The sequence below is a fragment of the Castor canadensis genome, chromosome 8 (genome assembly GCF_047511655.1).
Source record: "Castor canadensis chromosome 8, mCasCan1.hap1v2, whole genome shotgun sequence".
Lineage (NCBI taxonomy): Eukaryota > Metazoa > Chordata > Mammalia > Rodentia > Castoridae > Castor > Castor canadensis.
This window is the reverse complement of record NC_133393.1, coordinates 98,294,053-98,321,258: the sequence shown is the minus strand read 5'-3', so window position 1 is coordinate 98,321,258 and position 27,206 is coordinate 98,294,053. Positions and strand designations below refer to the sequence as shown.

Sequence of the window (27,206 nt, the reverse complement as noted above, 5' to 3'; positions counted from 1 at the left end):
ACACCTAACCCCCTGTTACTTCAGACCCACAATCCCCCAAGGCCCGCTGGGCTTGGCCAGCCTCAGTGGCACACTGACCGACATGGCGATTAGAGCCATCCAGGCTGGCAAATTCAATGTAGTCCTCACGGGCGTCAGCCCAGTAGATGCGCTCCGTGACATAGTCCAGAGTCAGGCCATTAGGCCATGTGATCTTGGTGTCCACAATGACGCTGCGGCCAGACCCATCCATGCCGATCCGGCCAATCAGGGAGTGGTCACCCCAGTCTGTCCAGTAGAGGTACCTGGCAAGTGGGTGGGCAGTAAGCCCCCAGAGGTGCTGCAACTGATCCTACCAGGAGCCTGTAGGGAGGCTGGACCAGGATGCCTCAAGGTACCACTAGCTTTCAGGAGCTCCCCCTACCCTCCCTGTCCACATACCCATTCTGCACATCCACCACCAGAGCCCTGGGCTCACGGAGGCCAGAGCTGACCAGCACCGTCCGATAGGCCCCATTGAGCTTAGACACCTCGATGGTGTCTCGGCCTTTGTCGCACCAATACAGGTTGCCGCCCACCCAGTCCACAGCCAGCCCATCTGGGTTACTGAGGCCAGTCCGGTGCAGCACCTGCAGGTGGAGGTAGTGAAGGGTGAGCCCTGGGTGACCTGGGTGGGGTCTTCAGCCTGAGGCCAAACTTCCCCGTCCTATAAAATGAGGTACAGCTCCCTCTCTGTGGCTTGTTGGGAGGACGATGGATCCGAGATGCCCAGCCTTAGGTCTGACAGTAGGTCTGTGTTAGCAGGGAATCCAGGAGGAGATTCTTTACATGAACACTACACCTAAGCTACCACTATGTCCTGGAGGCCAGTCCTCATAATGGGGATTTCCTGATAACTAGGGAGAACTGGGGAGGGCAGTGAGTGGAAGGGACAGAGGAATCTCCTTGTCCCTGTGCTTTGGGTTTGCTAGAGTGAGCAGAATCCTGCAGTAACTCATTGCAGGTGGGAAGAGGTAAATAATTTTGGCAGGTAGGTGGGGAGAGGGAGGTGACATCACAGTGGGGAGCCACATGGGGAGAGGTGTGAGGCCGCATCTAGGGGCCTTAGTGTGTCAGCTGAGAGGGGCTGTTATGCTGCCTTACCTGCACATTGCTCCCATTAAGGTGCATCCTTCGGATCATGCTGCCCTGGGTTGTCACGTCGGTCCAGTAAATCATCTGTTCTCGGTAGTCAAAGTCCAAGGCAACGGCATTGTTCAGACCCTGGATTTGGGGAGTGGGGAGAGTGGAAGTCAGCCGGCAGCAGGGACACATTTATTCCTGGGGCCAGTGGACATCTGTGGATCAGGAGGTAGCTGACTGGACAGGCAGTAGGGGCAGGACCATGGGCCTACTGGGGAGAAGTCTGGCAGGGGTCAGGAGGGCCTGAGTTTTGGCACCTGCTTAAGTAGCGTGTAGTTGGAGCCATCCAGGTTGAGCTTGCGCAGGTAGTACCGGTTGGCGAAGATGAGAAATGGCTCCTCGTCTAGAGGCAGAGGATCCTGGCTCAGCTACTGGCTGGGGCATGTTCTAGCAACCCTGGTCCTCCAGCCTATCTTAAGCTCTGCTGTCCCTCCCTCCATGGCCCCCAGCTGCCAAAACATCTCCTACACTCCAAGCTCCCATCTCACCAGTCACAGCTTTGCAGCTGTGGGGGTCGCCACCACGTGGGGCGTAGCCCTCCACGCACAGACACTTGTAGCTGCCATGGGTGTTGATACAGAGCTGGCTGCAGGGGAAGGTGGTGCTGCATTCGTCTACATCAGCACATGTCCGGCCATCGTCTTTCAACCGGAATCCAGGGCGGCAGCGGCACTGTGGACACAGGGAGCCTGGAGGTGGGGATGCAGCAAGGGTCTGGGCCTCCTTTCCTGAAGACCAGGGGCTAGAGGCCCTTTTGCCATGGAGGTAAGCAGCACATAGTTTTGGGCCTGCTCAGCCAGTGGTCAGCCCTTGTGCCCATGGGAGCCACATGGTGATGGGTGTTTCTGCATTTACAACCTGATTCTTGGGTCTTCTCTCAGGTGCCTCATGAGTGGCACTGGACAGGGTCGTGCATGCTCCTCTAGAAATGCTTTCTTTACATGGCTGTTCTCATGCCTCAGCCGCTGCTCCTCCTCAGACCCCTCTGCTGGTTCCCCTCAACTCCCTGCCCCTTGGTGTAGTTCAGCACGCACGGGCTCAGGCTTGGACCTCCTCTTTGCCATCTATACTCACTTCCTTGGATTTAACCAGCATCTCTAGGATGATAACTTTCCCTCCTGGCTGGGCCTCTCCCTTGAACTCCAGACCTGCATGTCTGATAACTTGACATTCTCACTCTCTTCTCTCATAGCCCTTATCTTATCTGTCAGCAAACCCTGATAGCCCTACCTTCCAGACAGATGAAGAACCCAACAGAGTAGAAACTTGTCTGTTCCCTGCTGAATCCCCAGATGGGACACTGCCTGGTAGAGTAGGAGCTCAATAAACACTTGAATGAATGAATGGAAGAATAAAAGAAGGATGGAGCAAGGCCAGGTCTGTGGTGTGGAAGCTCCCACCCTGAGGCTAGGCATACCTTGAAGCCAATCTTAAGGTCCTCACAGTCCTGGCTGCAGCCACTGAGTTTGTGACTGAGACACTCGTTGACGTGGCAGCCACGCTCATCGGAGCCATCACCGCAGTCATCCTGGCCATTGCAGAGCAGTGCCTCAGCCACACAGCGCCCACTGTTGCACAGGAACTGTGAGGAGGCGTTGCACTTGTGCTCTGTGGAGGGCAGAGGTGGCAGGTCAGCAGCATCACAGGCAGTCCGGGGAAAGGGAGAGAAGGGAACCACACATAAAGCCCACCTGAGCTGGTGCAGTGTGGATTCTTGGGAGCCTCGTCACTCTGGTCGTGGCAGTCATTCTCACCGTCACACTCCCACTGGCGGGAGCTCAGACAGCGCCCGTTGGCACAGCGGAACTCATTGGGGCCACAGGTCGGGTACTCTGGGGGGAGAAGGGGCAGTTAGGCTGGTGCCCCAGCAAAGTCCAAGCACCTCCCACCACAGTCCCAGGCTCACCACACTCAGGGGACTCGTCAGAGCCATCAGCACAGTCACGGTCATGGTCACACACAAAGTGCTTGGGGATGCACTGGCGGTTCTGGCACATGAACTCACGGTCATCACAGGTACTGTTGTATACTGGGGACAAAGGTGGAGGGCCCCTCAGTCCTGTTCCATCCCCAGTTTTTGCCCCACCATCTCCTGACTGTGCCCCACCCAAGCGTCCTAGGGTTGGAGTGGTAAAATGGGCAGAGCACTGGGTGGGGAGTCTTAACACCTGAGTGAGTTGTAGCTATGGCTCTGCCACTAACAGACTGCATGCCTCCCACTAAAAACCACTTCCTCTCCTTTATCTCATTTCCCCATCAGCAAAGTGAGACTGTGGCCATTTGCTGCCCACCCACTCCTCATGGTCCTTGTCACTCACGGCAGCCGGCTGTGATACTCTCATCTGCGCCATCAGCACAGTCCTTGTCACCGTCACAGAGCCAGCGCTCGGGGACGCACACATGGGTACCAGGGCAGGAGAAGGAGGAGGGACCGCACGTCTTGCCTTCTGTGGGGGGAGTAGAGAGCCACTGAGGAACTCGGGGGCAGGCAGAGTGGGGTGGGCAACATGCCCCAGTGCTGTGCAGGACTCTCTGAAGAGGTGAGGTGTGTGTTTCAGGGAGATGTCTTTCCCTGGGGCACCTCGTCCAATCTGGCCCCAGCCACTTACCACAGTGAGCTGCCTCATCGGAGCCATCTCCACAGTCATCGCTGCCATCACACAGCCACTGCTTAGAGATGCAGCGATGGTTCTGGCACTCAAACTGAGCCTCTGAGCAGAACTTGTCTGGGACAGTCAGAAGATACAGTTAGATGAAGGGAGGGGATGGCAGGGCACTCAGCTAAATGAACAGATGCCATGGGAAGGACAGGAGAAAACACCCATGACATCCCTCTGAGGGGGGACTCAGCAGGAGGTGGAGAAATGTCCCTCATTTCTGAGCCTGAGGGTCTGGCAGAAGGCGCTGGGTGTGCTTCTCCTAGGAGGGTATTTCCTGGGAGGACTAAGAAGTGGGGCCTGGGTCAGGTCTTTATGCTTGCAGAGGCTCAGAACTCTAGTTCTGTAACCTGGATACTGTGGCCACTCACTGCAGTGGGTCTCATCCTCTCCGTGTTCACAGTCATCCTCCTTGTCACACGTCCAGCTCATGGGGATGCAGCGCCCACTGGGGCAGGCGAAGTAATTGAGGGGGCATCTGGGGCGCTTCACACCTAGGAGATGAGGGATATGTGAGGCCACTGCCTGCCTCAGGGCCTGCCACCCACTAGGCAGCTGCCACTGGCTGACCTGGGCAGTCACGCTCATCACTGTAGTCCCCACAATCATTTGCACCATCGCACACCCAGCTGGGTGTGTAGCAGAGGGAGGTCCGCTCACAGGGCTGAAAGAGCACGCCTTTCACACCCAGGCGGAAGTAGCTGCTGCAGTCAGTGGCACCTGGTGGAGGGTAGGGTGAGGGGTCATACCCAGTTCCCTTTAAAACACTCTTTGGGGGCAGTTGCTGACCCCAGGCACCTTTGTGTATTTCAGAAAGCTGAAGAGTGACCTTCAGATGGGGTGCCACCCATGCCCTCTACTCGTTGCCTCCCTCCCTGAATCCCAGGGGCACCCAGGAGCCAGAGAGGTACAAAGACAGGAACTTGGAGGGATGGAAGCTGCCATGTGAGGCCAAGGAAGACTCAGAGGACACAGAACAGGGCAGGATGGCCTGAGGCTGAAGGGGCGAGGGGAAAACAGGCTAAGGATGAAGAAGGCATGGCAGCGGCACTCACTGCAGTTCATCTCATCTGAGGCGTCCTCACAATCCACGAACTGGTTACAGCGGCTGGAGTTCCCGATACAAGTCCCATCCCGGCAGCGGAATTCACCCACACCACACGCCGTCTCTAAAACAGCCACCCACCAGTACCGTCAGGCACAGGTCCCTCTGTGTGGGCCAGGAGAGACCAGGACAGAGCTCTAGCCTGGCTTCATAGTGCCCTGAACTAGATGACTTGGACCTGGGACAAGAGCTCAACCAGAGTGGGGAGAGGGTGGAGGCTCAGGGCGAGGCCCGAGTGAGGCCCGCTGCTGGAGTGTCCCACTCACTATTGCAGAGAATCTCGTCAGAGCCGTCCCCGCATTCATCTGCCCCGTTGCACCACAGCATGTTGGACACACACCGCCCATTGTTGCATTGGCGGAAAGTCTTCTTGCAGCGCCGCGAGTCTGCAAGGGAGGAGTGGTCACAGCAGGCACAGAGAGTGTGTTCAGCCCCCCAGCATGGGCCTTTCTCGAGCTCCCAAAACTCCTCAAGCCACGGTATGGGTCACATGGGGCCAGGGGTTGAGGGGTCAGTAGAAGAGGAGCTAGAGTGGGCTCCTTACTGCAGTAGGATGGCTTCTCATCTGACTTGTCCTTGCAGTGAGAGACACCATCACACGTGAGGCTGAAGCTGATGCACTCCCCATTGGCACACTCGAACTCATCTTGCGCACGGCAAGAGGAGTTCACCGCTAGGGAAGGAGGGGGGCTTCATGAGCCAGAGCCCTGCCATCGCCAGTTTCATCTGGGCAAAAGGCTTTGGGGCCTGGGGCAGAGAGTCTGGGAGGAGAAGGTCTCCCATTGGGCAGGGCTCCCGGCTGCAGCCCCTGCCCCAGCCCCTCCTCACTCCTTACCTCGGCAGGTGAGGTCCTCCTGGAGGATTCGACCCCCGCGGCAGGAGCAGTTGACGTGACCTTGGTGGGTGAGTAGGCACAGGTCCTGGCAGCCCCCGTTGTTGACACGGCAAGGGGAGAGTTCACCTGAGCGGAGAAGGGGGATCACAGGCTGCAGAGCGTTCTCTTGGGTGCACACACCCAAGATGCTCCCACCAAGCTCCCGAGTCTCTGCATGGCTCTGGCAGGCCCAGCAGTTCACAACAATGGGGAGGGCTGGGATGGGATGCTGGGGTGCTGAGAATGTGTACTCATAGGTGGGGTGCTAGGGACCATGAGGTACATCTCAGAGAGATTCTAGTCCAAGAGATCAAGTGGCGGTGGTAGCCCCAGGGTGTATGTGAGGAGTGGGTGAGAGGCTTTGCAAAGCTGAGAGTCCCTGGGGGATGCCGGTCAGCCGAGCCTGGCATGGGCAGGTGAATGTGCAAACTGAGTGTGGATGCAGGCAGAGAGTGGCATACTGTCATCGAGTTCTGGGGTACTGGTGCTCTGTCGGGGAAATGACTAGGTGGTGTGAGGTGGGATATCCAAAGATGTGGATAAGCGCCGGGGGATGGGGCTGATATGACTGTGTATGGTCATGTGCACAGATGTCTTCCTTTTTTTTTTTTCGTGGTACTGGGGTTTGAACTCAGGGCCTCACACTTGCTAGGCAGGCACTCTACCAGTTGAGCCATTCCACCAGCCCTAGTTTTTGCTTTAGTTTATTTTTTTCAGGTAGGGTCTTGCTTTTGCCCAGAGTTGGCCTCAGACTACAATCCTCCTACTACTGCCTCCCTCATTGCTTGGATTACAGTATGTTAGGCCCAGCCTACACAGATGTCTTGCGGGGTCTGGAATAGAGTAGTGTTTTATAGTTTCAAGGTGTACACAGGTGTGTGTTTGTACAATGTAGGCACAAGGAGAGCAAGACAGGACTGCAGTGTCTGTGTGTCTCTCTGTGTGTGTGTGTGTGTGTGTATGCCGGCAAAGTGAACAGGAAAGCAAGGCTGGTGGCCGCAGCCCCACTCACAGCTGTTAGTGTCATTAGCCACGGCGATGATGCCCATGGGTTGCTGGGGAATGTCCACACGCAGCAGTTTCATATCGCTGCCCACATACTTGTTGGCCCTCTGCACAGCCCGCCGCACCCAATCAGTCCAGAAGATGTGCTCTCCATATACAGCCAACCCAAAGGGGTGGACTGGCTCGGACTTCAGGATCACCTGTGGAGACCACAGCATACCATCACTGTGTGGCTCAGGTCTTCCACCCAACTCTACACTGCAGCTGGTGGCAGGGGTGAGGGAAGCCTGGGATGTCACAGAACCAGAAGAACCCATAGAGGTACCTTGCCACCTCCCTTGTCCAATTGATGAGGGAGGGGTGATGGCTGCCCATAGCCAATGCCTGGGCAGGACTCATCTCCTCCCAGCTCTTCTTACCATGACTTGGGCCTTTTTGGTGCTCCATGCCTAGGCAGACTGGCTGTCCCCTGGCCTAGCCTCCTCTTGTGCTGCCTACCCACCCACCAGCCCTGCAGACTCACATAGCGTTGAGAGCCGTCATACTCGCACCGCTCAATCTTGTCCAGGGTGGCGTCAGAGAAGTAGAGTTTCTCAGCACGGTGGTCAATGGCCAGGCCATTGGGCGTGCGGATGTCCTTCTCGATGAGGGTCAGGACATTGGCTCCAGACAGGGCTGCCCGCATGATACTTGGGTGTTGCTCATTCCAGTTGGTCCAAAACATCAGGCTAGGGGAAAAGGAGCACAAGGATCAGAAGTCAAAGCCAAAGGGTCCACCTTGGAGGACAAAGGCCAACTATGTAAAGAACTAGAATTCAGGGGGTGCACCAGACCCTGGTGCATGGCAACCTCAGAGCTGTTGAGGCCAGCACAACCTTGATGCCTGGGAAGGGCCCAGCCACTGCATGCACAGTTCATACGCTATGTAGTCGGGTCCTATTTACTGCGTCTGCAGATGCATACACTGCAGTGTCTGTGAAATGCCCATCTGAGATTGAGAGGCCGAGTAGCCAAGTGAGTTAGGTCTTGAGTTCTAGTCCTGACTTTACCGCTTACCAGCTAGGTGCTTTCAGGTACCTTGTGCCTGTTTCTTCCTCTCTGAAGTGGTGATTATTACACCTGCCTCACAGTGTGGTTGTAAGAATTAAATAAATTTAAGCTAAGTGTGATGGCTCATGCCTATAATCCCAGCTACTTGGGAAGTGGAGATAGGAGTATTTAGAGTTTAGGCAGTCTGGGAAAAGTTAGCAAGATTCTATCTCAAAAACAAAATACAAAATAAAAGGGCTGGGGATATAGCTCAGTGGTAGATTGCCAGCACATCAAGGCCCCGGGTTCAATCCCAAGTACAGCAAAAGGAAGAGCGAGAGGGAGGGAGGGAGGAAGGTAGAGAGACAGAGAGAGAGAGAGAGAGAGAGAGAGAGAGAGAGAGAGAGAGAGATTTATATCCATCTTAAAGACAGATGGTAAATACTATGTAAGTATTTTCCATCATTTTATTCCTAACTGCTCCGCTAGGCAGTGAAGCTGGCTCTTTTCCAAACCACCCAGGAAACACTTTTAGGATGCTAAGTGTATCTTAGGTCTTGGGCACACATGGCTCCTACCCTTAAGAAGTTCTTGAAAATCACCTTCTCCAAAATGTAAGGCCTTTGTGAGTTGGGGTTTGAGCCCCAGCCCTGTGTCTTACCAGCTCTAACCCTGAAGGCTTCCTGTGAGTAAAGGGGACCATGGACATAGCCAGCCCCAGCCATGCTGTGCTGCTCTTGGGACAGTGAGGCTCGGAATGAATGGGGGAGACCTCAGGGCTGTCAAGAACGACACAGAGACAATATAGTCCTCAGACCACCTGTACTGGATGATGGGCCGTGGGCCTCTGTTCTTTGACACAGGGCCTGGGGAGGGGCAGGGGAACCAGTACTTTCAGCGCTCCTCAGGTGATCCTTACTCACACTGGACTTTGAGAACCACCAAAGGACACAGAAACCAGTTTTTTCTCTAGTTCTCTATCAGGATCTCCCCTAACCCACACTGGCCTCTGGCCCTACTCTCCTGCCCCTACCCCTTGCTGCTCTGATCTCATGGATAGTCCTCCAGCTGCCAAACTTGTCTGCTCAAACCTCTCTAAGTCCCCGCCCTTGCCCTCACCCTAAGTCTCCCATCACAGCTGAACAGCTGTAGTCACACCTCAGACCAGTTCTGTGGGGCTCCCCTGAGGACGTGCTCCCAGACTTCCAGCAGGGCAGGTCCTCAGCACAGTCACCATGAGTAGAATCAGAAGGCCTGAGGCAGGGCAGGAATCCATTCCTCTCATTCCCTACTGGATTCTCCACACATCCTTGGTTCCCAGAAGCCACTTGCCAAGTAAACAATGCTACTGGCCCTGGGGAAGTCATTCCCCTGAGTTCAAAAGGACCCTGGTGGGCAGCCCTGAGGGGCTTTCCTCTGGGATGGGGATGGGAAGCAGGCAGGGAACCCAGACTGAGAGCCCCTGTGCAGAGGCCCCAGACAGGTGAGGTCACCAAGGATCGCAGCAGAGAAGCCCAGATCTTCGTCATCAGCCATGTCCCTACATGCCAGACAGGCTGAGGCAGCGGGAACAGAGGGCCCTTGTGCTGGGTCGGCTATGCCAGGCAGGCTGGGCTGCGGCTGGGCTAGAGTTTCTTAGGGTGAGGCATCTAGGTTCAACATACTCACCGTTTCTATGAAGTTGTTTTTGTTTTTGTTTTTGTTTTTTGTCCCATAGTTCCCTAGTAAAGCTTTTTGAAAACATTCCAAATACTGCTGAATCGGGGGAAAAAGTATTGCTCACCTGTGGGCCAGGATTGCTATGGAGAGGCGGTGGCTCACCAGAGGCCCACACAGCAGGTGAGGGCTGCCCCCAGGAGAAGACAGGGCAGGTGCAAATGGTGGGTGGACACCCATGGGGAGTTTGCTCCCAAGCCCTACATGGCTTGGCCCTGAATTTCTTTGCAACTAGGTTGTAGTTTCCCAACCACCCTCAGGCCAGCTGAGAGCCCATGGCGAAGGGAGGGTCCCTGCTGGCCTTCCCTGCCACCTTGCCTTCCCTGGCTTTTGCTCAAAGCCCTTCTATCCAGGTGGCTCTTCCTTGTCTTTTCCACTTCAAGTACCTGGGCTCACCACTGCCTCCACAATGTCACCCAGTCCTCATGGACAGCCCTATGCCATGGCCATGGAGCCTGTGAAAGTGACCGCTCTGTCTACCGGGAGCTTGAACAGGCCCAGCCCAGGGTTTCCACATGCTTGGGGTTCAGTGAACATTTTTTGCCTGAGGCTTTGAGGCCAAGAGCCACAGAGGACCTACTGTATACCCTGAATGAGCATGGCTGTCTGATGAGTGAATCAAACACATAGCCAGCAGCCTACACAGCCCCCAGCCCTCCCTCTGGTTCTGAACTGTGATTCTTGTATATATCACAGATGAGGAAACTGGAGCTCAGAGAGGTTATGCAGCTCACCTAAGGCCACACAGCAAGGAAGGGTGGAGGTTGGGATAGAGCCCACCCTTCCTCCTCCTATATTCCCCACCTGGGGCTTCTCAGGGCAGTTTCTGCCACCCCCTCAGTCCACCTCTCCCCACTCGAGGACCAGCAGCTCACTTCTGGCACTCATCTAGCACAAAGGCCCGTGGGTGGTCGTCTCCAGACATGGTGATGACTGTCTCCCGCTCAAAGGCCCCTGGGCGGGTCTGGTCCACTGTATGGCGGGTGATGGTGGACGTTGTATAGCTTGTCCAATAGAGAGTATCCCAGCCACGGTGATAGGCCAGGCCTTCCACAGAGCCCACATCTGTGAAGAGATAGAAGCAGCTGTGGGTTGGGAAGGGGCCAAAGAGCAGAACCAGACGGGCAGCCCAACAGGACAGCCTGGGTCTGTGGGGACAGCGGTGGGCACAGCCTGGGACACAACACTCCAGCAGCAGGAAGGGAAGTGTAGGGTGTGGAGCTTGTGGGATACAGCAGAGAGGGCTTGCTGTGACCTTCAGTGACCCACCTCCTCCCATGTCACTCTTATCAGCACCCACCCAATGGTCCATGATCTACCTCCCCAGCCCTTCTCCCCGTCTCCCCACTCTTGGGCCGAAGTGGTTTATGTGTGGTCACACTTTTCAGGAGCTGGGGTTCTGTCCACTTAGATGCAACACGATTTCAGTAAATTGAATCCTACTTGGCTGGGGCTGGAACTTCCTATGTCAAAGACTCTGACCCAGATTGTTAGTAAAGTTGAAATCTTAAACTGGGACTAAAGAACCACACGCAGAACCAGAGAGACAGCTGGACGGTGGCGTAAGAGGACGTGTGCACTCCTGAAGGGAGAGGACAGTTCCGCCAGGCTCCTGATCAAGCTGTGACTGGAGTTTAGCTTTGGGTCCTACTTTTGTTTTTTGCTTTCTTGATATTGGGGATGGAATCCTTGCACATGCTAAGCATATGACCTAGTGCTGAGTGCCACCCTCAGCCCTTGGATAATACATTTTTAAAAATTTTTTATTTATTTTTTGTCAGTAGTAGGACTGCAACTCAGGACCTCATGCTGGCTAGGCAGGTGCTCTCTCTACCACTCAAGACACAGCCTTAGCCCTTTTTGCTTTAATTTTCAAATAGGGTCTCATGTTTCTGCCCAGTCCAGCCTGGACTTGATCCTCCTGGTTGTGCCTCCTGTGTGGCTGGCTCATGGGCACACACCGCCATGCCCAGCTGATTAGTTGAGATGGGGGTCTTGCTCACTGTTTGCCCTGGCTGGCCTCAAACAGCAATCCTCTCTATCTCTGCCTCCCAAGTAGCTGGTATTATAGGCATAAGCCGCCATGCTTGGCAAGACAGAGGTATACACAGGACTTTGTAGAGCACAAATATGTACCAGGAGGTTGAAAGGACAGGTCTGTGGGGCTGTTTTGTTTTGTTTTTTGTTTTCCCTCCTGCTGTATGTGAAACACCTCGCTCAATGGTTGGCAGTTCTATGTAGACCAAGTGAATGAAAGAATGAACAAATGAGTCAAAGGTCCTGGAATAACCATCCTGAAGCAGAGAAAACATCAGTTTCTAAAGAGCCAAAATGCTGTCCTGCGATGACAGCTCTGTGGCTGCAGCTGCTCTTCAGAGCACGTGCTACCCCTGTGCAGAGCTGAGCCTTCCTGCGCAGTCTCCAGGATCCTGTTTCCTGATGCAGTTGAGGAAGCACACTTTGCCCAGAGTATGAAACCTACCTAAGTGATTGGTGACACACCCGGCTGGCGTCTGCAGCCTGAGCTAGGTAGGGCAAAATGAAGCCCAGTGGGGAAGGAGAGGGTCGGGAGCACCGTGCCTATACATAACTTTCAGGTAACTACAGTGGTGCAGGGATCCAGTTGGCCCTTAGGGACCTGCAGGAGGAGGATTTAGAGCCAGGGCAGGGGTGGGTGGCTGATGTTGGAGAGTCTGCGCTGACACCCCCTCCCCCACCCCCCACTCCCACTTCCTGGGAAGACACAGGGTTTGAGGGTTTGGCTTACTCTCCACAATGGTGATCCTCCCTGTGCCATCATCGTTGATCTGCTGGATGTTCCCAAAGTGGATGTCACTGAAGAAGATGCGGTTAGGGGTGCCCGGGGAGGTGCCTGCTCGATAGTCAAAGGCCAGGGCAATGACGTTCTTCATGTGCTCAGGGTCCTCGAAGGGCTGCACAGGCGCATTGAGGTTGCGCTCGTCCGACAGGTGGATGCTCTTGAGGATGGTGCGCTCTGAGTAGAGCAGGTAGCCAGCGTACTCTCGGCATGAGGCCCCGTCTTCTGCCAGCATCCCGTGGGCGCAGGCACAGGCCCGCTGTCCACCACCCCGGTACAGGCACAGCTGCTGGCATCCACCATTGGCCACCGCACACATGTTGGTTCCTGGGAGGAGAGGGTAACAGGGCCTGCTATAGGGAAGGGCTCATTGGTGCCTTTGTCATCTGGGCCCAGGGGGAATTCCAGTTGGAGTCCTGTTCTGCCTTGGTATCCACAGCTCTGGACAACCCTGCAGACCCCACCCAGATCTGTATTAGAGCTCAACCTCTCCTTCCTGTCCTGGGGTGGCCACTGGAAAGTGCTCCTGTGAGTCTCTGCTGGCTCCATGCACTCTCAGGCCAGGGTGTCCCCCCTCACTTCTCCTCCCTGGCCCAGAGACCTGGTCTCACCTTTCTGCCGGTCTCTGTTGAAGACTTTGATGTCTTTAAGCTGCACACCGATGCCAGTTCTCAGGGGCACAGAGTCCGTGGCGTTGTCTTTGCTCCCACGCTTGATGGAGCCATTGGCGTGAGTCCTGGGGGAAGGAAAGGGCATGAACAGGGCATTGATGGAGCCAGGAGGGAGGGAACAGACTACAGAAGGCAGGATAGAGTCCTCACCTGTCACTCCAGTAGATGAAGTCCTCAAACACTGACACGGAGAACATGTCCATGTTGTTGCTGGACAGGACCACCTCACGGTGCTCACCTGTCTCCAGGTCGATGCGCTCGATCTTGTCCATCCGGGCATCACACCAGTACAGTTTCCCATCCTGCAGGCCACAGGCACCCACCTCACCTGATGACCTAGCTCCTGGTCAACTCCTGGTATCCCAGACACCAGTGAATGTGTGGGGCCTGTGTGGGGCCTGTGTGGGGCCGTCAGTTCAGCTTTCCCGACTTGTTCCCATCTCCTCCATCTCCTCCCACTCTGACCTGCTCTGTAGGTGTTCCAGTGCTCTCCACTTGTAAAATTTTACTTCAATTTATTATTATTATTATTATTATTATTATTATTATTATTATTACAGTTCTGGGGATCAAACCCTGGCCCTCAAGCATGCCAGGCAAGCACTCCACCACTGAGCTACAACCCCAGCCTCTCACTCCCCACCTCTGAGTAACCCCACTATCCCTGAGGAGGGGATGGACTAGTCTGGGTGGAGGATGGACAAGTAAACCCCATGATTCCCCCTGGTCCACGTCTTCATTGTAATGGGGCTCATGACAGGGAGGCTGAGGGTCAGGCGCAGGCCAGGGCAATCTACACCAACTGCTCCAGGGTCAATTCTGCATCCAAACCTGGTAGTCCACTGAGATGCCATTGGGCCAGCTGATGCTGACATTAACCAGCACCACTCTCTCTGTGCCATCTAGGCGAGACCGCTCGATACGTGGGTACTGGCCCCACTCAGTCCAGAACAAGTACCTGGGAAGTAGAAGTGGAAGGGGGGTGTCAGTGCCTAGACCATGAAGGTTTCAGGGCCTCATCCAGGGGCTCTGTGGCCCAAGTGACAAGGATGAACCCAAGCCAGTCTGTCTAGCTCCTCACCCCTTCTCTGGATGGACGGTGATAGCCCGGGGTTTGTCCAGACCCTGAGAGATGATCACATAACGGAAAGAGCCATTGAGCCGGGCGACTTCGATGACATCAAAGCCCTGGTCTGTCCAGTAGATGTTGCCTGAGAAGGGGGTTGGTAGGGCTCAGGGAAGTTAGTGGAGACACAACAGACCTGGTTCCCCTCTACCCCCAAGCCTCCTGAAGTTCCCCATTGGCTGTGGCCTCCACCTTCTCCCTTTCCTTCTGAGACCCATGTCCCCTCAGTACTCTGTCTTGCCTAGAGAACCAGACGCTGCCTTGCCCTGAACTGCTTACCTGCGATCCAGTCTACTGCAATGCCCTCCACTCGGCCAATGCCATTGGTCACCACGTCTTCCCGCCATGTCTGGTCCCGCTTGGCCCGACTGATGGTGCTCAGCCCCATGTCCACCCAGTAAATGGTGTCATTTTCTGGAGGAAGAGAGATATGTGTGGTGTCAGGATAGAGGTGAGTGAGTGCTGGAGGTATCAGGTACCTGGAAAGGGAGGTGGTGGGCACAGTTGGACAGCTGTGGAAGTCCTCCCATCCAGTCAGTGCAGGCATCCTCTCTCTGGGTCTCAGGGAGTGCCACCCCAAAACTTTCTGGGTCATGCTTCCTACCCCCACTACCAAAGGGCTCACCAGCATGGAAATCAATGCCAACAGCCAGCGAGGTTCCTGACACTGGGACCAGGGCATCTGACTTGTCATTGGGATCCAGTGGTATTCCTCGGATTCCTTCGTGCACCGAGTACAGGAGAAAAGAGCCCACACCTGAAACACAAGGACACCTCAGGCACGAGCCTTCTGACATGCTTTGAAGCTTGACTCCTGTCACCTATTCTTCTCTGCTTCCCCTTTGATGCCCCCCGCCCATCTCCCTTACTCTCAAGTAAGGAGTACACACACACACACACACACACACACACACACACAGAGCTCTGGCCTGAGGCCTGAGCTGGAGGAAGCTCACTTGACTGGTAGGGCAAGAGTCCCAGCGCTGAGTGCCACCTGCAAGACTTCCAACTACCACAAGAGGGCAGCAGAAACTCACCTTTCTCTCCTTGCTCTTAATACCCTTCTACCCAATCCAACCCTGGACCCTCAAAGGCCCTTAGGGACAGGGTGGGAGGTTTAGAACAGATAATCAGGACAGTAAGACTATGAAGTCCAGATTCCCAGTTTGGCACTCTGCCTGACCTCAGTTTCCTCTGTCTTCCCTCTGTTCTATGCCACACCCTTTCCCAATACCCAAAACTCAACCTTGTCAGCTCCTGCTCATTGAGCCACTCTCGTCCCGTTTTCCCACTTCTGAGGTCACACCAGGAGCCATGCATCCCAGAATCCCTCCTTGCCTTTATCCCTGTGATACAATGTGTTCCCAAATGAATCCCCAACAGGCCCTGGTTGCTAAGCTCTGGGAAAGGAAGGATGAATGGCCTAGTAAATTTGGGAAACCCCAGACACTTGAGTCCTTTCTTGAAAAATTCTCAGTGCACTTGAGTATATTAAGGCTCTGAACACTTCAACTTTGTTCAACCCAGTGTTTCTTTCTGTAACATCTTCCCACATCAAAGAGGGAGATTCCTGGGAGGGCATTTTGGGAAAAAGTGTTGTCCTGGGGCAAGCCTGTAAACCAGTTAGCAAGTTCTTGTGAAATGTGGGGTTTCATCCCTTCCCTTCAACCCAGTTGCCCAGCCCAGCCCAGGCCCTATCTCCTCGTGGGGACTACTCCTAAATAGCCTCCTAACTGGTTTAACTACCTTGTTTCTCCCTCCCCCATTCTGCCAGGGCACCAGGTTAATCTTCACCAAACACCACTTTCCAGGCACTCCTGGCTGAGAACCCACAGGAGCCCCACCCTACCTCATGGCCTTTATCAGACTTCCCACACCCTGCACACCACTCAGCTCAGGGCCACACACTCTGTATTCTGCAGGAACTTGGCTTAAGTTAGACTCCTTGCCTCATGTCTCATATAGTGTTCTCTCTTTTTCTGTCTCTCTCTATCTCTTTTTCTGTCTCTCTCGCTATCTCTATCGTGGGATTAAATCTAGGGCCTGGTGCCTGTTAAGCACAGACTACCTCTGAGCTACACCCCAACCCATTCCTTCCTTGAGCCACACATCCAAATCCTACCTGTCCTATAAATCTAGCTCACAGCACATCTCTTCAAAAAACTGCCATGTCTCTGTCACTGGCATCTACCTTTCCAAAACTAAATAATAGCACTGGGCAGTCATAGCCATTTCAGGATCCAGCTTCCCTGACACATTGGTCCCACTTTCTGGCTTAGGCTGCAGAGCCCAGGGACATGGAAGATTGACTCCTGGGTTCACCCGTAATACCCAGCACAGTGAGGGCTTACTAAGCATTCATCCTAGAAGGCCCTTGGTAATCTATGAATAGTCCTGACCCCCAGGCAAGATGGGGAAGATGGAGCTGTAGGGTTGAAGAGGTCACAGTTGGGGGCCTGGGCCCAGGTGGGGAAGAGAGACTGCATACTGACCCTCACAGGCCTGCTGGCCACTCCGGAGGCTGTAGCCGGCTGTACACATGCAGGAGCGGGTTGTCTCTGACGTGGGTAGGCAGAGCTGGGAGCAGTCACCATTGTTGACACTACAGGGGTTGGTCCCCTCATGGTCTGGGGCACCAGGCAGAGAAAAAGGGTTAGGTGGTCCTCCTGAGGACCTCAGAGCTAAGCACAGGCTGCTCAGGAACCTTCATCTTAGACCTGGTGGGGTCACCATCCAACCCAACTTTCAGGTCTTCTGCCTCCTAGGTCCCTGGACCAGGCTGCTGTGAACCCATATGGCCCCCTGTGGAACTGGAAAAGGAGCCCCTGGGAGTGGCAAGTGGAGCCCACAAGGCTTTCACCCTGCTCACTGCTTTCCCCAGTTCTGGCAGCCCACTCCTGGCAGCCATCCTCTCTGATCCCCATCCCCATTGCCTCTGAATGCCCAGATGCCCTGCCCGCCCCCCCCACACCTCCATTGCCTACCCAGCTGGATGCTCTCATCGTAGACCTTCATGTGCATCACCAGTGTGGTGCTGTTCCGCAGGACCATAGATCCTGAGCCATCAGCCTTGTTGCATGTGCCCATTTTCTCCGACACCTGATCTGCCCACCACAGCTTGTCCCCTGGGGCAGCAGGAGGGGATAAGACCCTTGGGAAGGCCCCCAACCCAGCTCTCCTCAAGGTCCTGTAGCCCTAAGTCATCAGGCCTGCTCCACAGGGTAGGAGGCAACCCTCGGGGCACTCCCACTTCCCAGCTGGTCCAGCTAGGCCTGTCCCACTCCCATCACAGCTCCCACCCAGGGCCCTCACCCATGATGGCCAGAGCAGTGGCCTTGCCCAGCTGGCTCCGCATAGCTTCAATGATCTCCAGTCCACTCCCGTCTAGGTTGCAGCGGTTGATGGTGTGGTTCCCGGAGCTGATCCAGTACAGCTTGCTTTCAGGGAAGTCAATAGCCAGACCTGGAAAGTGGGGGCAGGGTATCGCTGTCAGGGAACCTGGCACTAGGGCAGGATCCAGGGTTGGCACAGAGTACACGTAAAGGGCATGCAATTCTGGGGGCAGGGTGGTGAGGCCAGGGACTACTGGGGTTTGGGAAGGCCCAGGGGCACTGGAGGGGACCTGGGAGCATCTCCCAGTGGAGGAATTAGGGGAGGGCTGCAGGGCCAGGCAGGGCAGCTCATACCCACAGGGCCCTTCTGGCCACTGAAGAGCAGGGTGCGATTGCTGCCGTCCATATTAGCCATGCTGACATTGTCACCATCAGTCCAGTACAGCTTCCTGGGGGAAGGTGCCCAGAGGGGAGGGTCAGGGTCCTCTTCTTCCCGGCCCCACACCCTTGTGCACCAGTCCTGGGCCCTGCACCTACCCACGCAGGGGATGGACCACCAGGCCATGGGGCTGCTCCAGGCCCTGTACCACCGCATTCTTGAAGGAGCCATCCAGCCGGGCCACATTGATCTGCTTCTTGTTAGTATCATAGCTTGTCCAGAACAGGTTGCGAGACACCCAGTCAACAGCCAGGCCATGGGCATTTGGCAAGTCTGGGAGCATAAGCAGCGGGTTGGTGGTTGGGTGGTTTGCAGGGCATGGATTGGGAGGGGATCTGGCATGGTTTCTGAGGAACAGGGGTCAGGAAACCTGGGTTGGAGCACTGAGAGGGAACAGAACTGGAGAAGGAGCATCAGGATGAAGGGGACCTGGGTCGGGAGTGAGTAGTGGGTAGGGTCGCCCACATCTACGATTGGGGCAGAGCCAGGCAAGAACCTGCAGAAACGACTGTCTCCACGCCCGTGCCGTTGATGAAGGCCCGCTTGATGGCCTGTGTCCGAACATCAGACCAGTAAACTCGCTGCTCGCGGGCATCATAGTCCAGCACCGTGACGTTGTCGATGTCGGGCACCGTGAAGGAGATGATGTAGTTGTAGTAGGGGGCATCCAGATCCACACCCCGGATCTCCATCTGACGTGCGTACAGCAGGAACTTCTTAAATTCTGTGGGATGTGGGGCTGGTCACTGAAGGCAGTCCTCTGCCTCCAGGTTTCTTACCATGCACCTCTGACTGCAGCTATCCCTTAACACATGGGCACCTGAGAGCTCCCCTTTGGCCTCAGTTTACCCCTGGCTTGTGAGGGAGGGGCCACCCTACCATAGCAGGTGGTGTTGTCTTTGTGGAGCTTCATGAGGTGGGGGCAGGCGCAGGAGACGGTGCGGTTATAGTTGATGAGGCACAAGTGGGAGCAAGGGCCCCGGCCCCCATTGGCTTCACATGGATTGGGAGCTGCGGGCCAGAGGGAAGAAAGCAGCAAGAACATCCTGTGAACTGTTGGTCCCTACCTGGCCTTTCTTGCCTGGAAGCCCCTCCATGCCACAGCTCATACCTTCCCAGTTCCACCATTCTCGGCTGCTAGGCCCTTGTCTGCTGCTAAAAGGCTGCCACCCCTTCTGTCCCAGCACAGAGCTTTCTGTTCTCATGGCCCCCTTCCCATTAAATCAGCTGCTGGCTCCTTCTGGCAGCCTGTGAGACCCTGGCCCCTTACCCATGGGCTGTCGGGAGGGGTGATACACCTGCAGATCGAAGGGCTGGGTGTTGGTCCTCTGCACCACGGTGACATTGTGGCCAGTCCACTTGTTGGCCTTGGCCAATGTGTTTGTTCGCCAGTCGGTCCAGTACACCTCCCCCCCATACAGCGTCACTGCAAATGGGTGTGATAGGAACTCGTGTCCCCGAAGCACCTCCATGTGACCGGAGCCATCGTAACGGGCTGAATAAATGGCATCTGACCTACGAGTGAGCATGGTCAGGGTAGAGTGAGGATGCTGGTGGGGTTCATAGTACCCTGCTGGGCCATCCAAACTCCTATGCCTGAGCCCACAGGCCTCCCACATTGGGACACTGCTCTTCTCAAGCTCAAACCCTGCCACAGCCAGCAAAGACAGATAGGGCCACAGTGAGAGAGCCTGGCAGGCCTAGGGTCCCGCCCTCAGACCCCCAAGAGAGTCTTTGTGTCTCTTCTCCCCAGGGCTGCCATAGACATATAGGGCTTTGGTGCAGGTTAGAAAAAGGCACCCTCTCTGGGCAGGCCAATTAGGAAATCTCCCCTTGCTCTGGACAGATACAGCCCTGGGAGAGAGTAGAATGTGAGCAGACAGGTGACAGCCTTGCTTCTACTCTCTTTCTTTTCTACCCACTCCTTTTCCCCTGCCCCAGCCTCTCTCTTACCCCAATCCTCCTCCTACAGTGTTGGGTCCTTTGTTACCTGTTTACAGTAACAAAGACCCCTAGGCCTTCTCACAACCTTTGACCCTGAACGTCTTAGACCCTTCCCCTGCCCCGGTGCTGCCAACTTGGGCCTCCCCAGCAAGTGGTGGGGGCGCTGACCTGGCATCAATCCAGAGGATGCGCTTCTCCAGGTAGTCCACAGTGAGCCCGTTGGGCCACCCCCCGGAGCCTGTCTCTCGGTGGACTGTGCGGCGTCCAGCCCCACTCATGGAGGCTGCTTCAATGCGGGGCAGGCTGGCATCCCAGTCTGTCCAAAACAGGATCCTGGAGAGTAGGGAAGGAGTCAGGAGGGAAAAAGTGGGGAGCTTGTGGTAGGACTGTAAGTAAAGGGTGGGAGGGAGGTCAACAGCACCGAGGAGACAAGTATCTCTGGCCAGGCTAAATGGGACTTCAGGGGACCATTCAGAGAGGGATGGGCAGGGTCCTCACCCGTCCCGGGGATCCAGCGCAATTGCCCTTGGGTGCTCAATGTCACCAGCCAACAGGGTGGTACGGAGGGTCCCATCCAGTTTGGCAACTTCAATCTGGTCCAGGTTGCTCTCCACCCAGTAGATGTTACCTGCAATCCAGTCTACAGCCAGGCCCTCGGGTGTGGCCAGGCCGTACTGAATCACTACCTCAAAGCTGGTCAGGGCTGTGAAAAGAGGATTGTAGGAGGTTAGTCTCTTGGGGTGTGGCTCCTAGGAGCCAAGGATGATCTACTCCCAACCCTGACACCTCTGCCAATATCTTTGATCCCACAGTGGGGTTCCCAACACCCCACTCTCCACCCAGGCCCCTCATCCCATCAAGAGGTGTCAGGAGAAGCCTGGAGAGGGTTGGGAGGCAACCACCTGCATGCAGCTCTCTGAAGGGATAACCTTCGGGAGGAGGTCACAGCAGAGGGTAGAGACTTTGGGGGACACATCTGGATCCAATATGAGGAAGAAAGAACTTCCTAGAAGTTACCGCACAGAATTTCCTGAAGATTTTCCCATGCTAATATATACATATACTTTATTACTTTAGAAACTGTTGCATGGTGTGAATGCTATCACAGTTTACTTAACTACTCTGCTGATGGACATCTGAGATGGTTTCAAGTTTCCTTTATTACAAACCATACAAACTCCTTTAGTAAACTGTACCTCTTCTCAGTTTTGCTCAGCTGTCTCCTTACTGGGGACCCTACTTGACCACACAATTTAAAAGTCTGCCTCTATCACTATAGTGCTTCTGTCAACCAGGTAGAAAGCAGGTACGTAACACTGAGCCAGTTCAAACTGCTCAAGTACTCGGTACCTGAGTTCAGGCAGCTCAGGTACTCCACCGCTACGTGGTTTTTTGGTTTCAAGCCTGCAACTCCAGGACTTGGGAAGCCGAGCTCTCGGACGCTCCAAAGAAAGGCTGATCATTTTGTTAATTATCAGGCTGGCAGCTCGGCTGACAATAATTATGGAGCATCAGGCTCCCAGATCCACAGCAAAATCTAACCCAATTAACAGGAGTGTGGGGGATGGGGAGCCAAGACCTCTGCTTTGGGGCCACCTGGATCTGGATCTGTGGCCCTGAGTGTCAAAGCGCCCCATTTGTGTGCAACCCTGGCATCAGTCCCAGGCAGGGCCAGGCAGTCACCTCCATTGTCCAGCAGCTTCCCGCGGTAGATCTTGTCCTCCACCACGTCAGTCCAGTAGAGGGCACTCTGGCTGAGGTGGAAGTCCAGGGCAATGGTGTTGCGCAGGCCAGGAACCAGGACACTGTAGTCCCCTTTGTGAAGGTCAATGCGCCGGATCTCGTGGCGGTTGGAGAAGATAATGAATGGCTTGAAGGGGTCTGGAAGTGGAAGGGTTAGTGAGGGGCTTGCTGCCTCTGTGCCACCTTGTCCAGCTACACGCAGGGTCTCTGTTGGCCTGGGCCCTGGAGCTCAGATGGAAAACTCGGCCTTTGGCATTTGGCCACCTGTACACAGCTCACTGCAGATCAGGGATCTGCCCCAGTCCACCTGGCCTGCCTGGCTACCCTTCCCTGTGTCTCACCCAGGCTGCGGCAGCTCTCGCCATCAGGCTCCAGGACCCAGCCCTCATAGCAGGAGCACTTCACGCTGAACTTGTTCTGGTCGCACTTCTGGCTGCATTTGAGGTGCTTGGCACAGTAGCTCTGGATCTGACAGGTGTGGTTGTCGGGGCCAAGCTCCATGCCCAGAGGGCAAGAACACACAATGCCTTCGCCAGGTGCCACCGAGCAGTTGTGGCTGCAGCCACCGTTATTCAGAGAGCATTGGTCTAAGGGGTGGAGGGGAAAGCAGGGGCAGGCCCAGGGTCAGGATCTGGAAGGAGGTGGGATTATGGCCCTGGAAGGCCCCAAGTCTTGTGAAGCTCAGACGAAGGTCTGGCACCCTGCCCACAAGCCCCCATCTCCTCCATCCCTGCCAAGTCTCCGCCTCAGTGCTTCTCAGGCTCCCTCAGGACCATGGTTGGGACCCCAACACCTGACACCTGAGACTACCCCACCCCTTCCCACCATTATCTCTCTGATCTCTATGTTCTTGCCCATTCTTTGGCCTACAGCTGGAACCCCAGGCTTTTGCATCCTTCCCGGGAAGGTACTTAGGCCCAGTCCCCTTTCCCTGATCTCTTCTAACTCCAGTGTGATTTGGTGCAGGGTGTAGTACGGAACGTCTCACCCTGGGTCATCTGACACACCCTGGAACCAATGCCAATATATCAGCAGTTTCTCAGCCAGTCCCAGTCAGCCTTATTTCCCACTTCTCTCCTTCCAAGGAGCAGGGGAACTGCCTGGCTCCAAGGCAATGAGGCTGCTCTGGTCTTCATCCCCAGTCACCCCATGTGGCCCTCTCTGACCCCTGGATTCCCCTAACTTCCTGTCTTTGGATCTTGAATGTGCACCCCCTATACCTCCTCCAGAAGCCTCTGGCCGTCCAGCCTCTCTTGCTCTGTGCTATGACTGTGGGGGAGGGTTCTGCATCTGCGAGGCAGGAGACAACACAGGCTCCATTTTCTTTAGGAGCAGTGTGACCTTGGATCAGGTTATTTAATCTCCTTGTGCCTCTGTTTTCTCATCTGTAAAATGGAGACATAATGTCTGCCTTGCACAGTGCCAATGTGAGCCCTAAATAAACACAGGCAGTGTTGGCGACCACTCTGAGTACTACCTGCTCCTCATCCTACACCTCTCCCCACAGACCTGCCCTGGCCCTGACTATTCTCCATACCCCAGCCCGGGCCTCACCGCAGAGCTCGCCCTCATCCGACCCGTCTCCACAGTCGTCATTGCCGTCACACAGCTTGTCAAGGGGCAGGCAGACTGAGGTGTTGTTGGCACAGGGGTGTGAAGGTGGCCTGCAGGCCAGGGACTCACAGTTCTCCTCATCTGAGTTATCTTCACAGTCGCTGTCACCATCACACACCCATGCTTTGCTGATGCACCGAGCTGAGGGATGGGTGCAGTATGAGGGACCAGGACTGAGAGTGGGACTCTCCATGCCCATCTGCCTAGACTCAGTGGACTTTTCTAGTAAGGTCATGACTGTAGTGCCTGGGGTCCACTAAGAACCTTGAGGCTTTTTCTGTCAAATCCACATAGGCAATGAAGAAGGTGCTGAAGCTCAACTCTGCCCAGGGTTTAGTTTTCCCAGGGTCCCTTGTACAGACCCTAGCCCCTTCATGCCTTCCCCAGTGCATAATGCACAAGCCTTCTTGTGCCATCTTTCGTGTCACATTGTCCCCACTCCCCATGGTAGTGATATTGCCTTGCTACTGCTCTGCTCTCAAAATGCTCTCCTTCTCTTCTGCCCATGTGGTCCCATTTCAGGCTCCTCCAACCTTCCTTTCACCTGAGTCCTTGCAGCCAAACTTGACATTCGGGTCACAGACATGGGTCACTCCCTCACAGCTCTTCTCATCACTGGAGTCCATGCAGTCAGTGTCCCCATCGCAGCGCCACCGCAGAGGGATGCACAGTCCGTCCAAGCGGCACTGGAATTCATCAGTGTGGCAGCCACCAGGGGGCCTTGTGGCTGCAGGAGATGGAGAGGGAACTCTGGATCAGCCTCCCCACCCCCTCTGCTATGTCCAGTGTGGGCGCTGAGCTGAAAAGCCTCTGCCCCTAGAAGCCCTAGCTCAGCAGGAGTCAGATGTTACACTTCCAAAGACCCCACAACTATATCTAACCTCCCCACTTCATACTTGGGATCTTGGCTGGCTAAGCAATTTACCAGGCCTCAGCGCATATGCCTCCCAGCTACAATCTGTTTCCTTCATTCATCCCACAAACATGTATGGGAGGCCAGCAGTGCACCAGGCACTGTCCCAGTCCTTGCCTCCGTGGAGCTTAGGTTCTAGTGGGTGGAGGGGACATAGATCTGGAATGTAACTGTAGGTAAGGGCACATGCTATGGAGACAAAGCCAGATGTGATGATGACACTTTAGATAATGACACATAAGATGGTCAGGGAGGCCTCTGATCAGAAAGCATTGAGCAAGGATTTGGGTAAAGTGAAAGCAAGTCATAAGGATACCTGGAAGCTCACTCCCAGCCTAGGGAACAGCCAATGCAAAGCCTCTGACCTAGGTCAATGCTGGGCACATTCAAATAATGCCCAGGAGGCTCACAGAACTGGAGCAGAGTGAAGGAAAGGTGTGTGGGAGAGGTAGGGGAGGACTTGCAGACCATGGGGAAGGGCTTGGCAGAGAGAGGGCTGAGGGAAGGGCTGGGGCATGAGCTGACTGTTTGGTCAGATCCTTTGCTGTGCCAGGATCTAATTCTGGAGGCCAGCAGTGTTGCAAAGGTGTCATCCAAACGAGAGCACAGATGGATGGGTGCTGGGCCAAGCCTCCCACTCACACAGCCACTGGGTACCCCATTCCTCCAGCCAGCCAGCTATGGACATGGCTGGACTCCCAGCCTGTGTCTGGACTTACAGCAGAAGCCTCTGGACTGACTTTCTTTCCTCAGGCACCTGAACCTCTCTGTGATCTAACCCCTTTCCAGAATAGTCTTTCTAAAGCACCTCCTATATCATTCTACCTTCTAAAGGTCCCCAGTGTCTCCCAAATCAAGCCTCTGTCTGACTCTCACCTGCTGTCACAATCTGCCCCCCTTAGAGACAGGCTCATCCCCCACTGTCCATGCATGAGCCTTTTCAATCTGACTGGTCTGCCTGGCTCCACCATCACCCTACAGAAATGCTCAGTTTCCCCTTGTCTTTTAACTCCAGATTCTCTAGGCCACCCCCAAGCCCCATCAGAATCCCTCCTTCTCATCCCTTTACCCACAGTCTAATCTCTCAGTCAGAGTTCCATTCAAATCTATCTCCTCCTTGATGGTCCCGGGCCATCCCAGCTCAGGACCATAGTTAACAATGACTACCTATCAGCCCTTGACCCTATGTGCCAGGCACACACATCTTATCCCATTTTACAGTAGAGAAAGTCCTTGCTTTGCCTTTGCTTCAAAGAAGCAGCTTGTCCATATTCACCTGGCTCATCAGGGAGGATCAGGGAGCCCTGCTCACTATACCACACAGCTTCCAGAGAATCCTTCTTCAGATCTCAAGGCACTAACACCTGTCCCCGTCACTCAGCCCTGTTCAGAGATGGTCCTAGAGACTCAGAGCTCTGATTCCAGAGCCTCCTGTGACTCTCCTGGTTCATATACTAGGTGCATTATGCCTCTTAGTACTACTCCTGCTTGTGTGGGAATGTGCTTTAACTTTAAAAGGCAGAGGCTGTAAGCTGGTAGTCCATGGACTAAATAAAGCCTGCACAAAGATTTTGGCCTATAGTATTTTTAAAATTTTAAAAATCAATTGCCAGTTGTTATGGATTGAATTGTGTTCCCTAAAAAGTTGTTGAAGTTCTAAGCCCCCATACCTGTGTATGTAGCCTTATCTAGCAATAGTGTCTAGATGATCTACTTAAAACGAGGTCATTGGGGTAAGGCCTAATTAATCTGTCCCTATATAAAGAGGAAATCTGGACCCAGAGACAGACACACTCAGGGAAGACACCACATGAAGATGAAGGCAGAGATGGGGTCAAGCACCTACATGCAGAGGAATGCCAAAGATGGCTGGCAAACCAGCAGAAGATACAGCCTCTCGAGGAATCAGCCCTGTAGACAGTTTGGTCTCAGACATCTAACCTTCAGAACTCTGAGACAATGAACTTTTGTTGTTTAATTCACTCAGTTTGTGGTACTTTGTTACAGCAACCTTTGAAGGCCAATATGGAATATGCTTGTATCAAAAAGCTGGTCGATATCACATCAAAATCTTCATTTGTGACTTACAATTAGGGGAATCCTGGGTCTACAACATTCCTCCATGGTAAGAATCAGCCAGAGCTAAGAAATCAGCATCCCTAGGGAAGGCCAGTGTCCTTCAAGAAACACAGCCTCCCCTCCAGGGGGCCTGGAGATCTGGGCACTGGGAGTCTGATGGGGCCAGGCCCCTCTCCTCTGAGTCTCATAAGCTCCCTCACTTCTTCTCATTATACCCCTTTTTCCAGGTACTACTTACCAAACATAGCCCTGTGTTGAGGGCTTTTCTTTCATGATCTCACTGAATCCTGTATCATGCTAAGATGTCAGTGCTATTATTACCCTCCTTTGCAAAGGATACCAAGAGGCCCATGGAGATTAAGTAGCTTGCCCAAGGCCACTCAGATAATAAGTTGCAGAGCTGGCGCTCAAACCCAAGGCCACCCAACTACAAGAGCTTTGTCAGGACCTCATGATCTTAGCAGTATGTAGCAATGATTTCTTGGCAATCTCCCTCTCCCACAGGCCTGGAACCTCATGAAGGACAAGAGCCAGGTCTTAGCTATCTAAGGTTCCCAGATGGTGGCTGACACACAGTGGGGCAGGCAGATGGCTAATGCAGTGGGCATGGTCTCATCCCCACTCTCTGGTCCCAGGGTACTCACCTTGGTTAGTACAGTTGGCATGCGTCTCATCACTGTAGTCACCACAGTCATTGTCCCCATCACAGGTCCAGTGCTCAGGGATGCAGCGCCCGCTGTTGCACTTAAACTGGGTGCTGGAGCAGGAGTGGCTGCAACCAGCCTCGTCACTGTTGTCCCCACAATCATTGTCTGGGGGGAGGGAAGAAGGGGAGAGGCAAGGAGGAGGTCAGCAGCACAGCCTTTTCTGTGATCCCAGCTTGGCTCCCTCCACCTCCTCATTCCCACCCATAGCCCACCCCACCCCCCACTGAGAAAATAACAAACAGAAAAGACACAGAAACTGCATAGACTGCAGCA

The 27,206-nt window shown here is 54.6% G+C and overlaps 1 protein-coding gene across 1 annotated transcript in view; it reads right to left on the bottom strand.

The window, feature by feature from the left end:
* Lrp1 (LDL receptor related protein 1) overlaps window positions 1-27,206 on the bottom strand; it is an 80,809-nt gene that overhangs the window by 14,061 nt on the left and 39,542 nt on the right. Inside the window, exons 20-60 of the mRNA XM_020163252.2 lie at window positions 26,871-27,038; window positions 23,779-23,961; window positions 23,175-23,375; window positions 21,962-22,207; window positions 21,561-21,758; window positions 20,376-20,580; window positions 20,046-20,210; window positions 19,204-19,448; window positions 18,813-18,944; window positions 18,430-18,657; window positions 18,032-18,206; window positions 17,849-17,943; window positions 17,475-17,624; window positions 17,147-17,287; window positions 16,655-16,789; window positions 14,788-14,919; window positions 14,442-14,576; window positions 14,118-14,247; window positions 13,868-13,994; window positions 13,187-13,338; window positions 12,977-13,101; window positions 12,315-12,692; window positions 10,423-10,612; window positions 7,326-7,530; window positions 6,810-7,002; window positions 5,759-5,884; window positions 5,468-5,596; window positions 5,190-5,309; window positions 4,874-4,987; window positions 4,389-4,538; window positions 4,190-4,312; window positions 3,771-3,887; window positions 3,480-3,608; window positions 3,068-3,190; window positions 2,853-2,993; window positions 2,579-2,769; window positions 1,650-1,833; window positions 1,419-1,504; window positions 1,123-1,242; window positions 421-608; window positions 79-284 (exon numbers count right to left, since the gene is read on the bottom strand). Of these exons, the coding sequence (XP_020018841.2) occupies window positions 79-284; window positions 421-608; window positions 1,123-1,242; window positions 1,419-1,504; window positions 1,650-1,833; window positions 2,579-2,769; window positions 2,853-2,993; window positions 3,068-3,190; window positions 3,480-3,608; window positions 3,771-3,887; window positions 4,190-4,312; window positions 4,389-4,538; window positions 4,874-4,987; window positions 5,190-5,309; window positions 5,468-5,596; window positions 5,759-5,884; window positions 6,810-7,002; window positions 7,326-7,530; window positions 10,423-10,612; window positions 12,315-12,692; window positions 12,977-13,101; window positions 13,187-13,338; window positions 13,868-13,994; window positions 14,118-14,247; window positions 14,442-14,576; window positions 14,788-14,919; window positions 16,655-16,789; window positions 17,147-17,287; window positions 17,475-17,624; window positions 17,849-17,943; window positions 18,032-18,206; window positions 18,430-18,657; window positions 18,813-18,944; window positions 19,204-19,448; window positions 20,046-20,210; window positions 20,376-20,580; window positions 21,561-21,758; window positions 21,962-22,207; window positions 23,175-23,375; window positions 23,779-23,961; window positions 26,871-27,038 (6,681 nt within the window). The remainder of the gene's footprint in view (window positions 1-78; window positions 285-420; window positions 609-1,122; window positions 1,243-1,418; window positions 1,505-1,649; window positions 1,834-2,578; window positions 2,770-2,852; window positions 2,994-3,067; window positions 3,191-3,479; window positions 3,609-3,770; window positions 3,888-4,189; window positions 4,313-4,388; window positions 4,539-4,873; window positions 4,988-5,189; window positions 5,310-5,467; window positions 5,597-5,758; window positions 5,885-6,809; window positions 7,003-7,325; window positions 7,531-10,422; window positions 10,613-12,314; window positions 12,693-12,976; window positions 13,102-13,186; window positions 13,339-13,867; window positions 13,995-14,117; window positions 14,248-14,441; window positions 14,577-14,787; window positions 14,920-16,654; window positions 16,790-17,146; window positions 17,288-17,474; window positions 17,625-17,848; window positions 17,944-18,031; window positions 18,207-18,429; window positions 18,658-18,812; window positions 18,945-19,203; window positions 19,449-20,045; window positions 20,211-20,375; window positions 20,581-21,560; window positions 21,759-21,961; window positions 22,208-23,174; window positions 23,376-23,778; window positions 23,962-26,870; window positions 27,039-27,206) is intronic.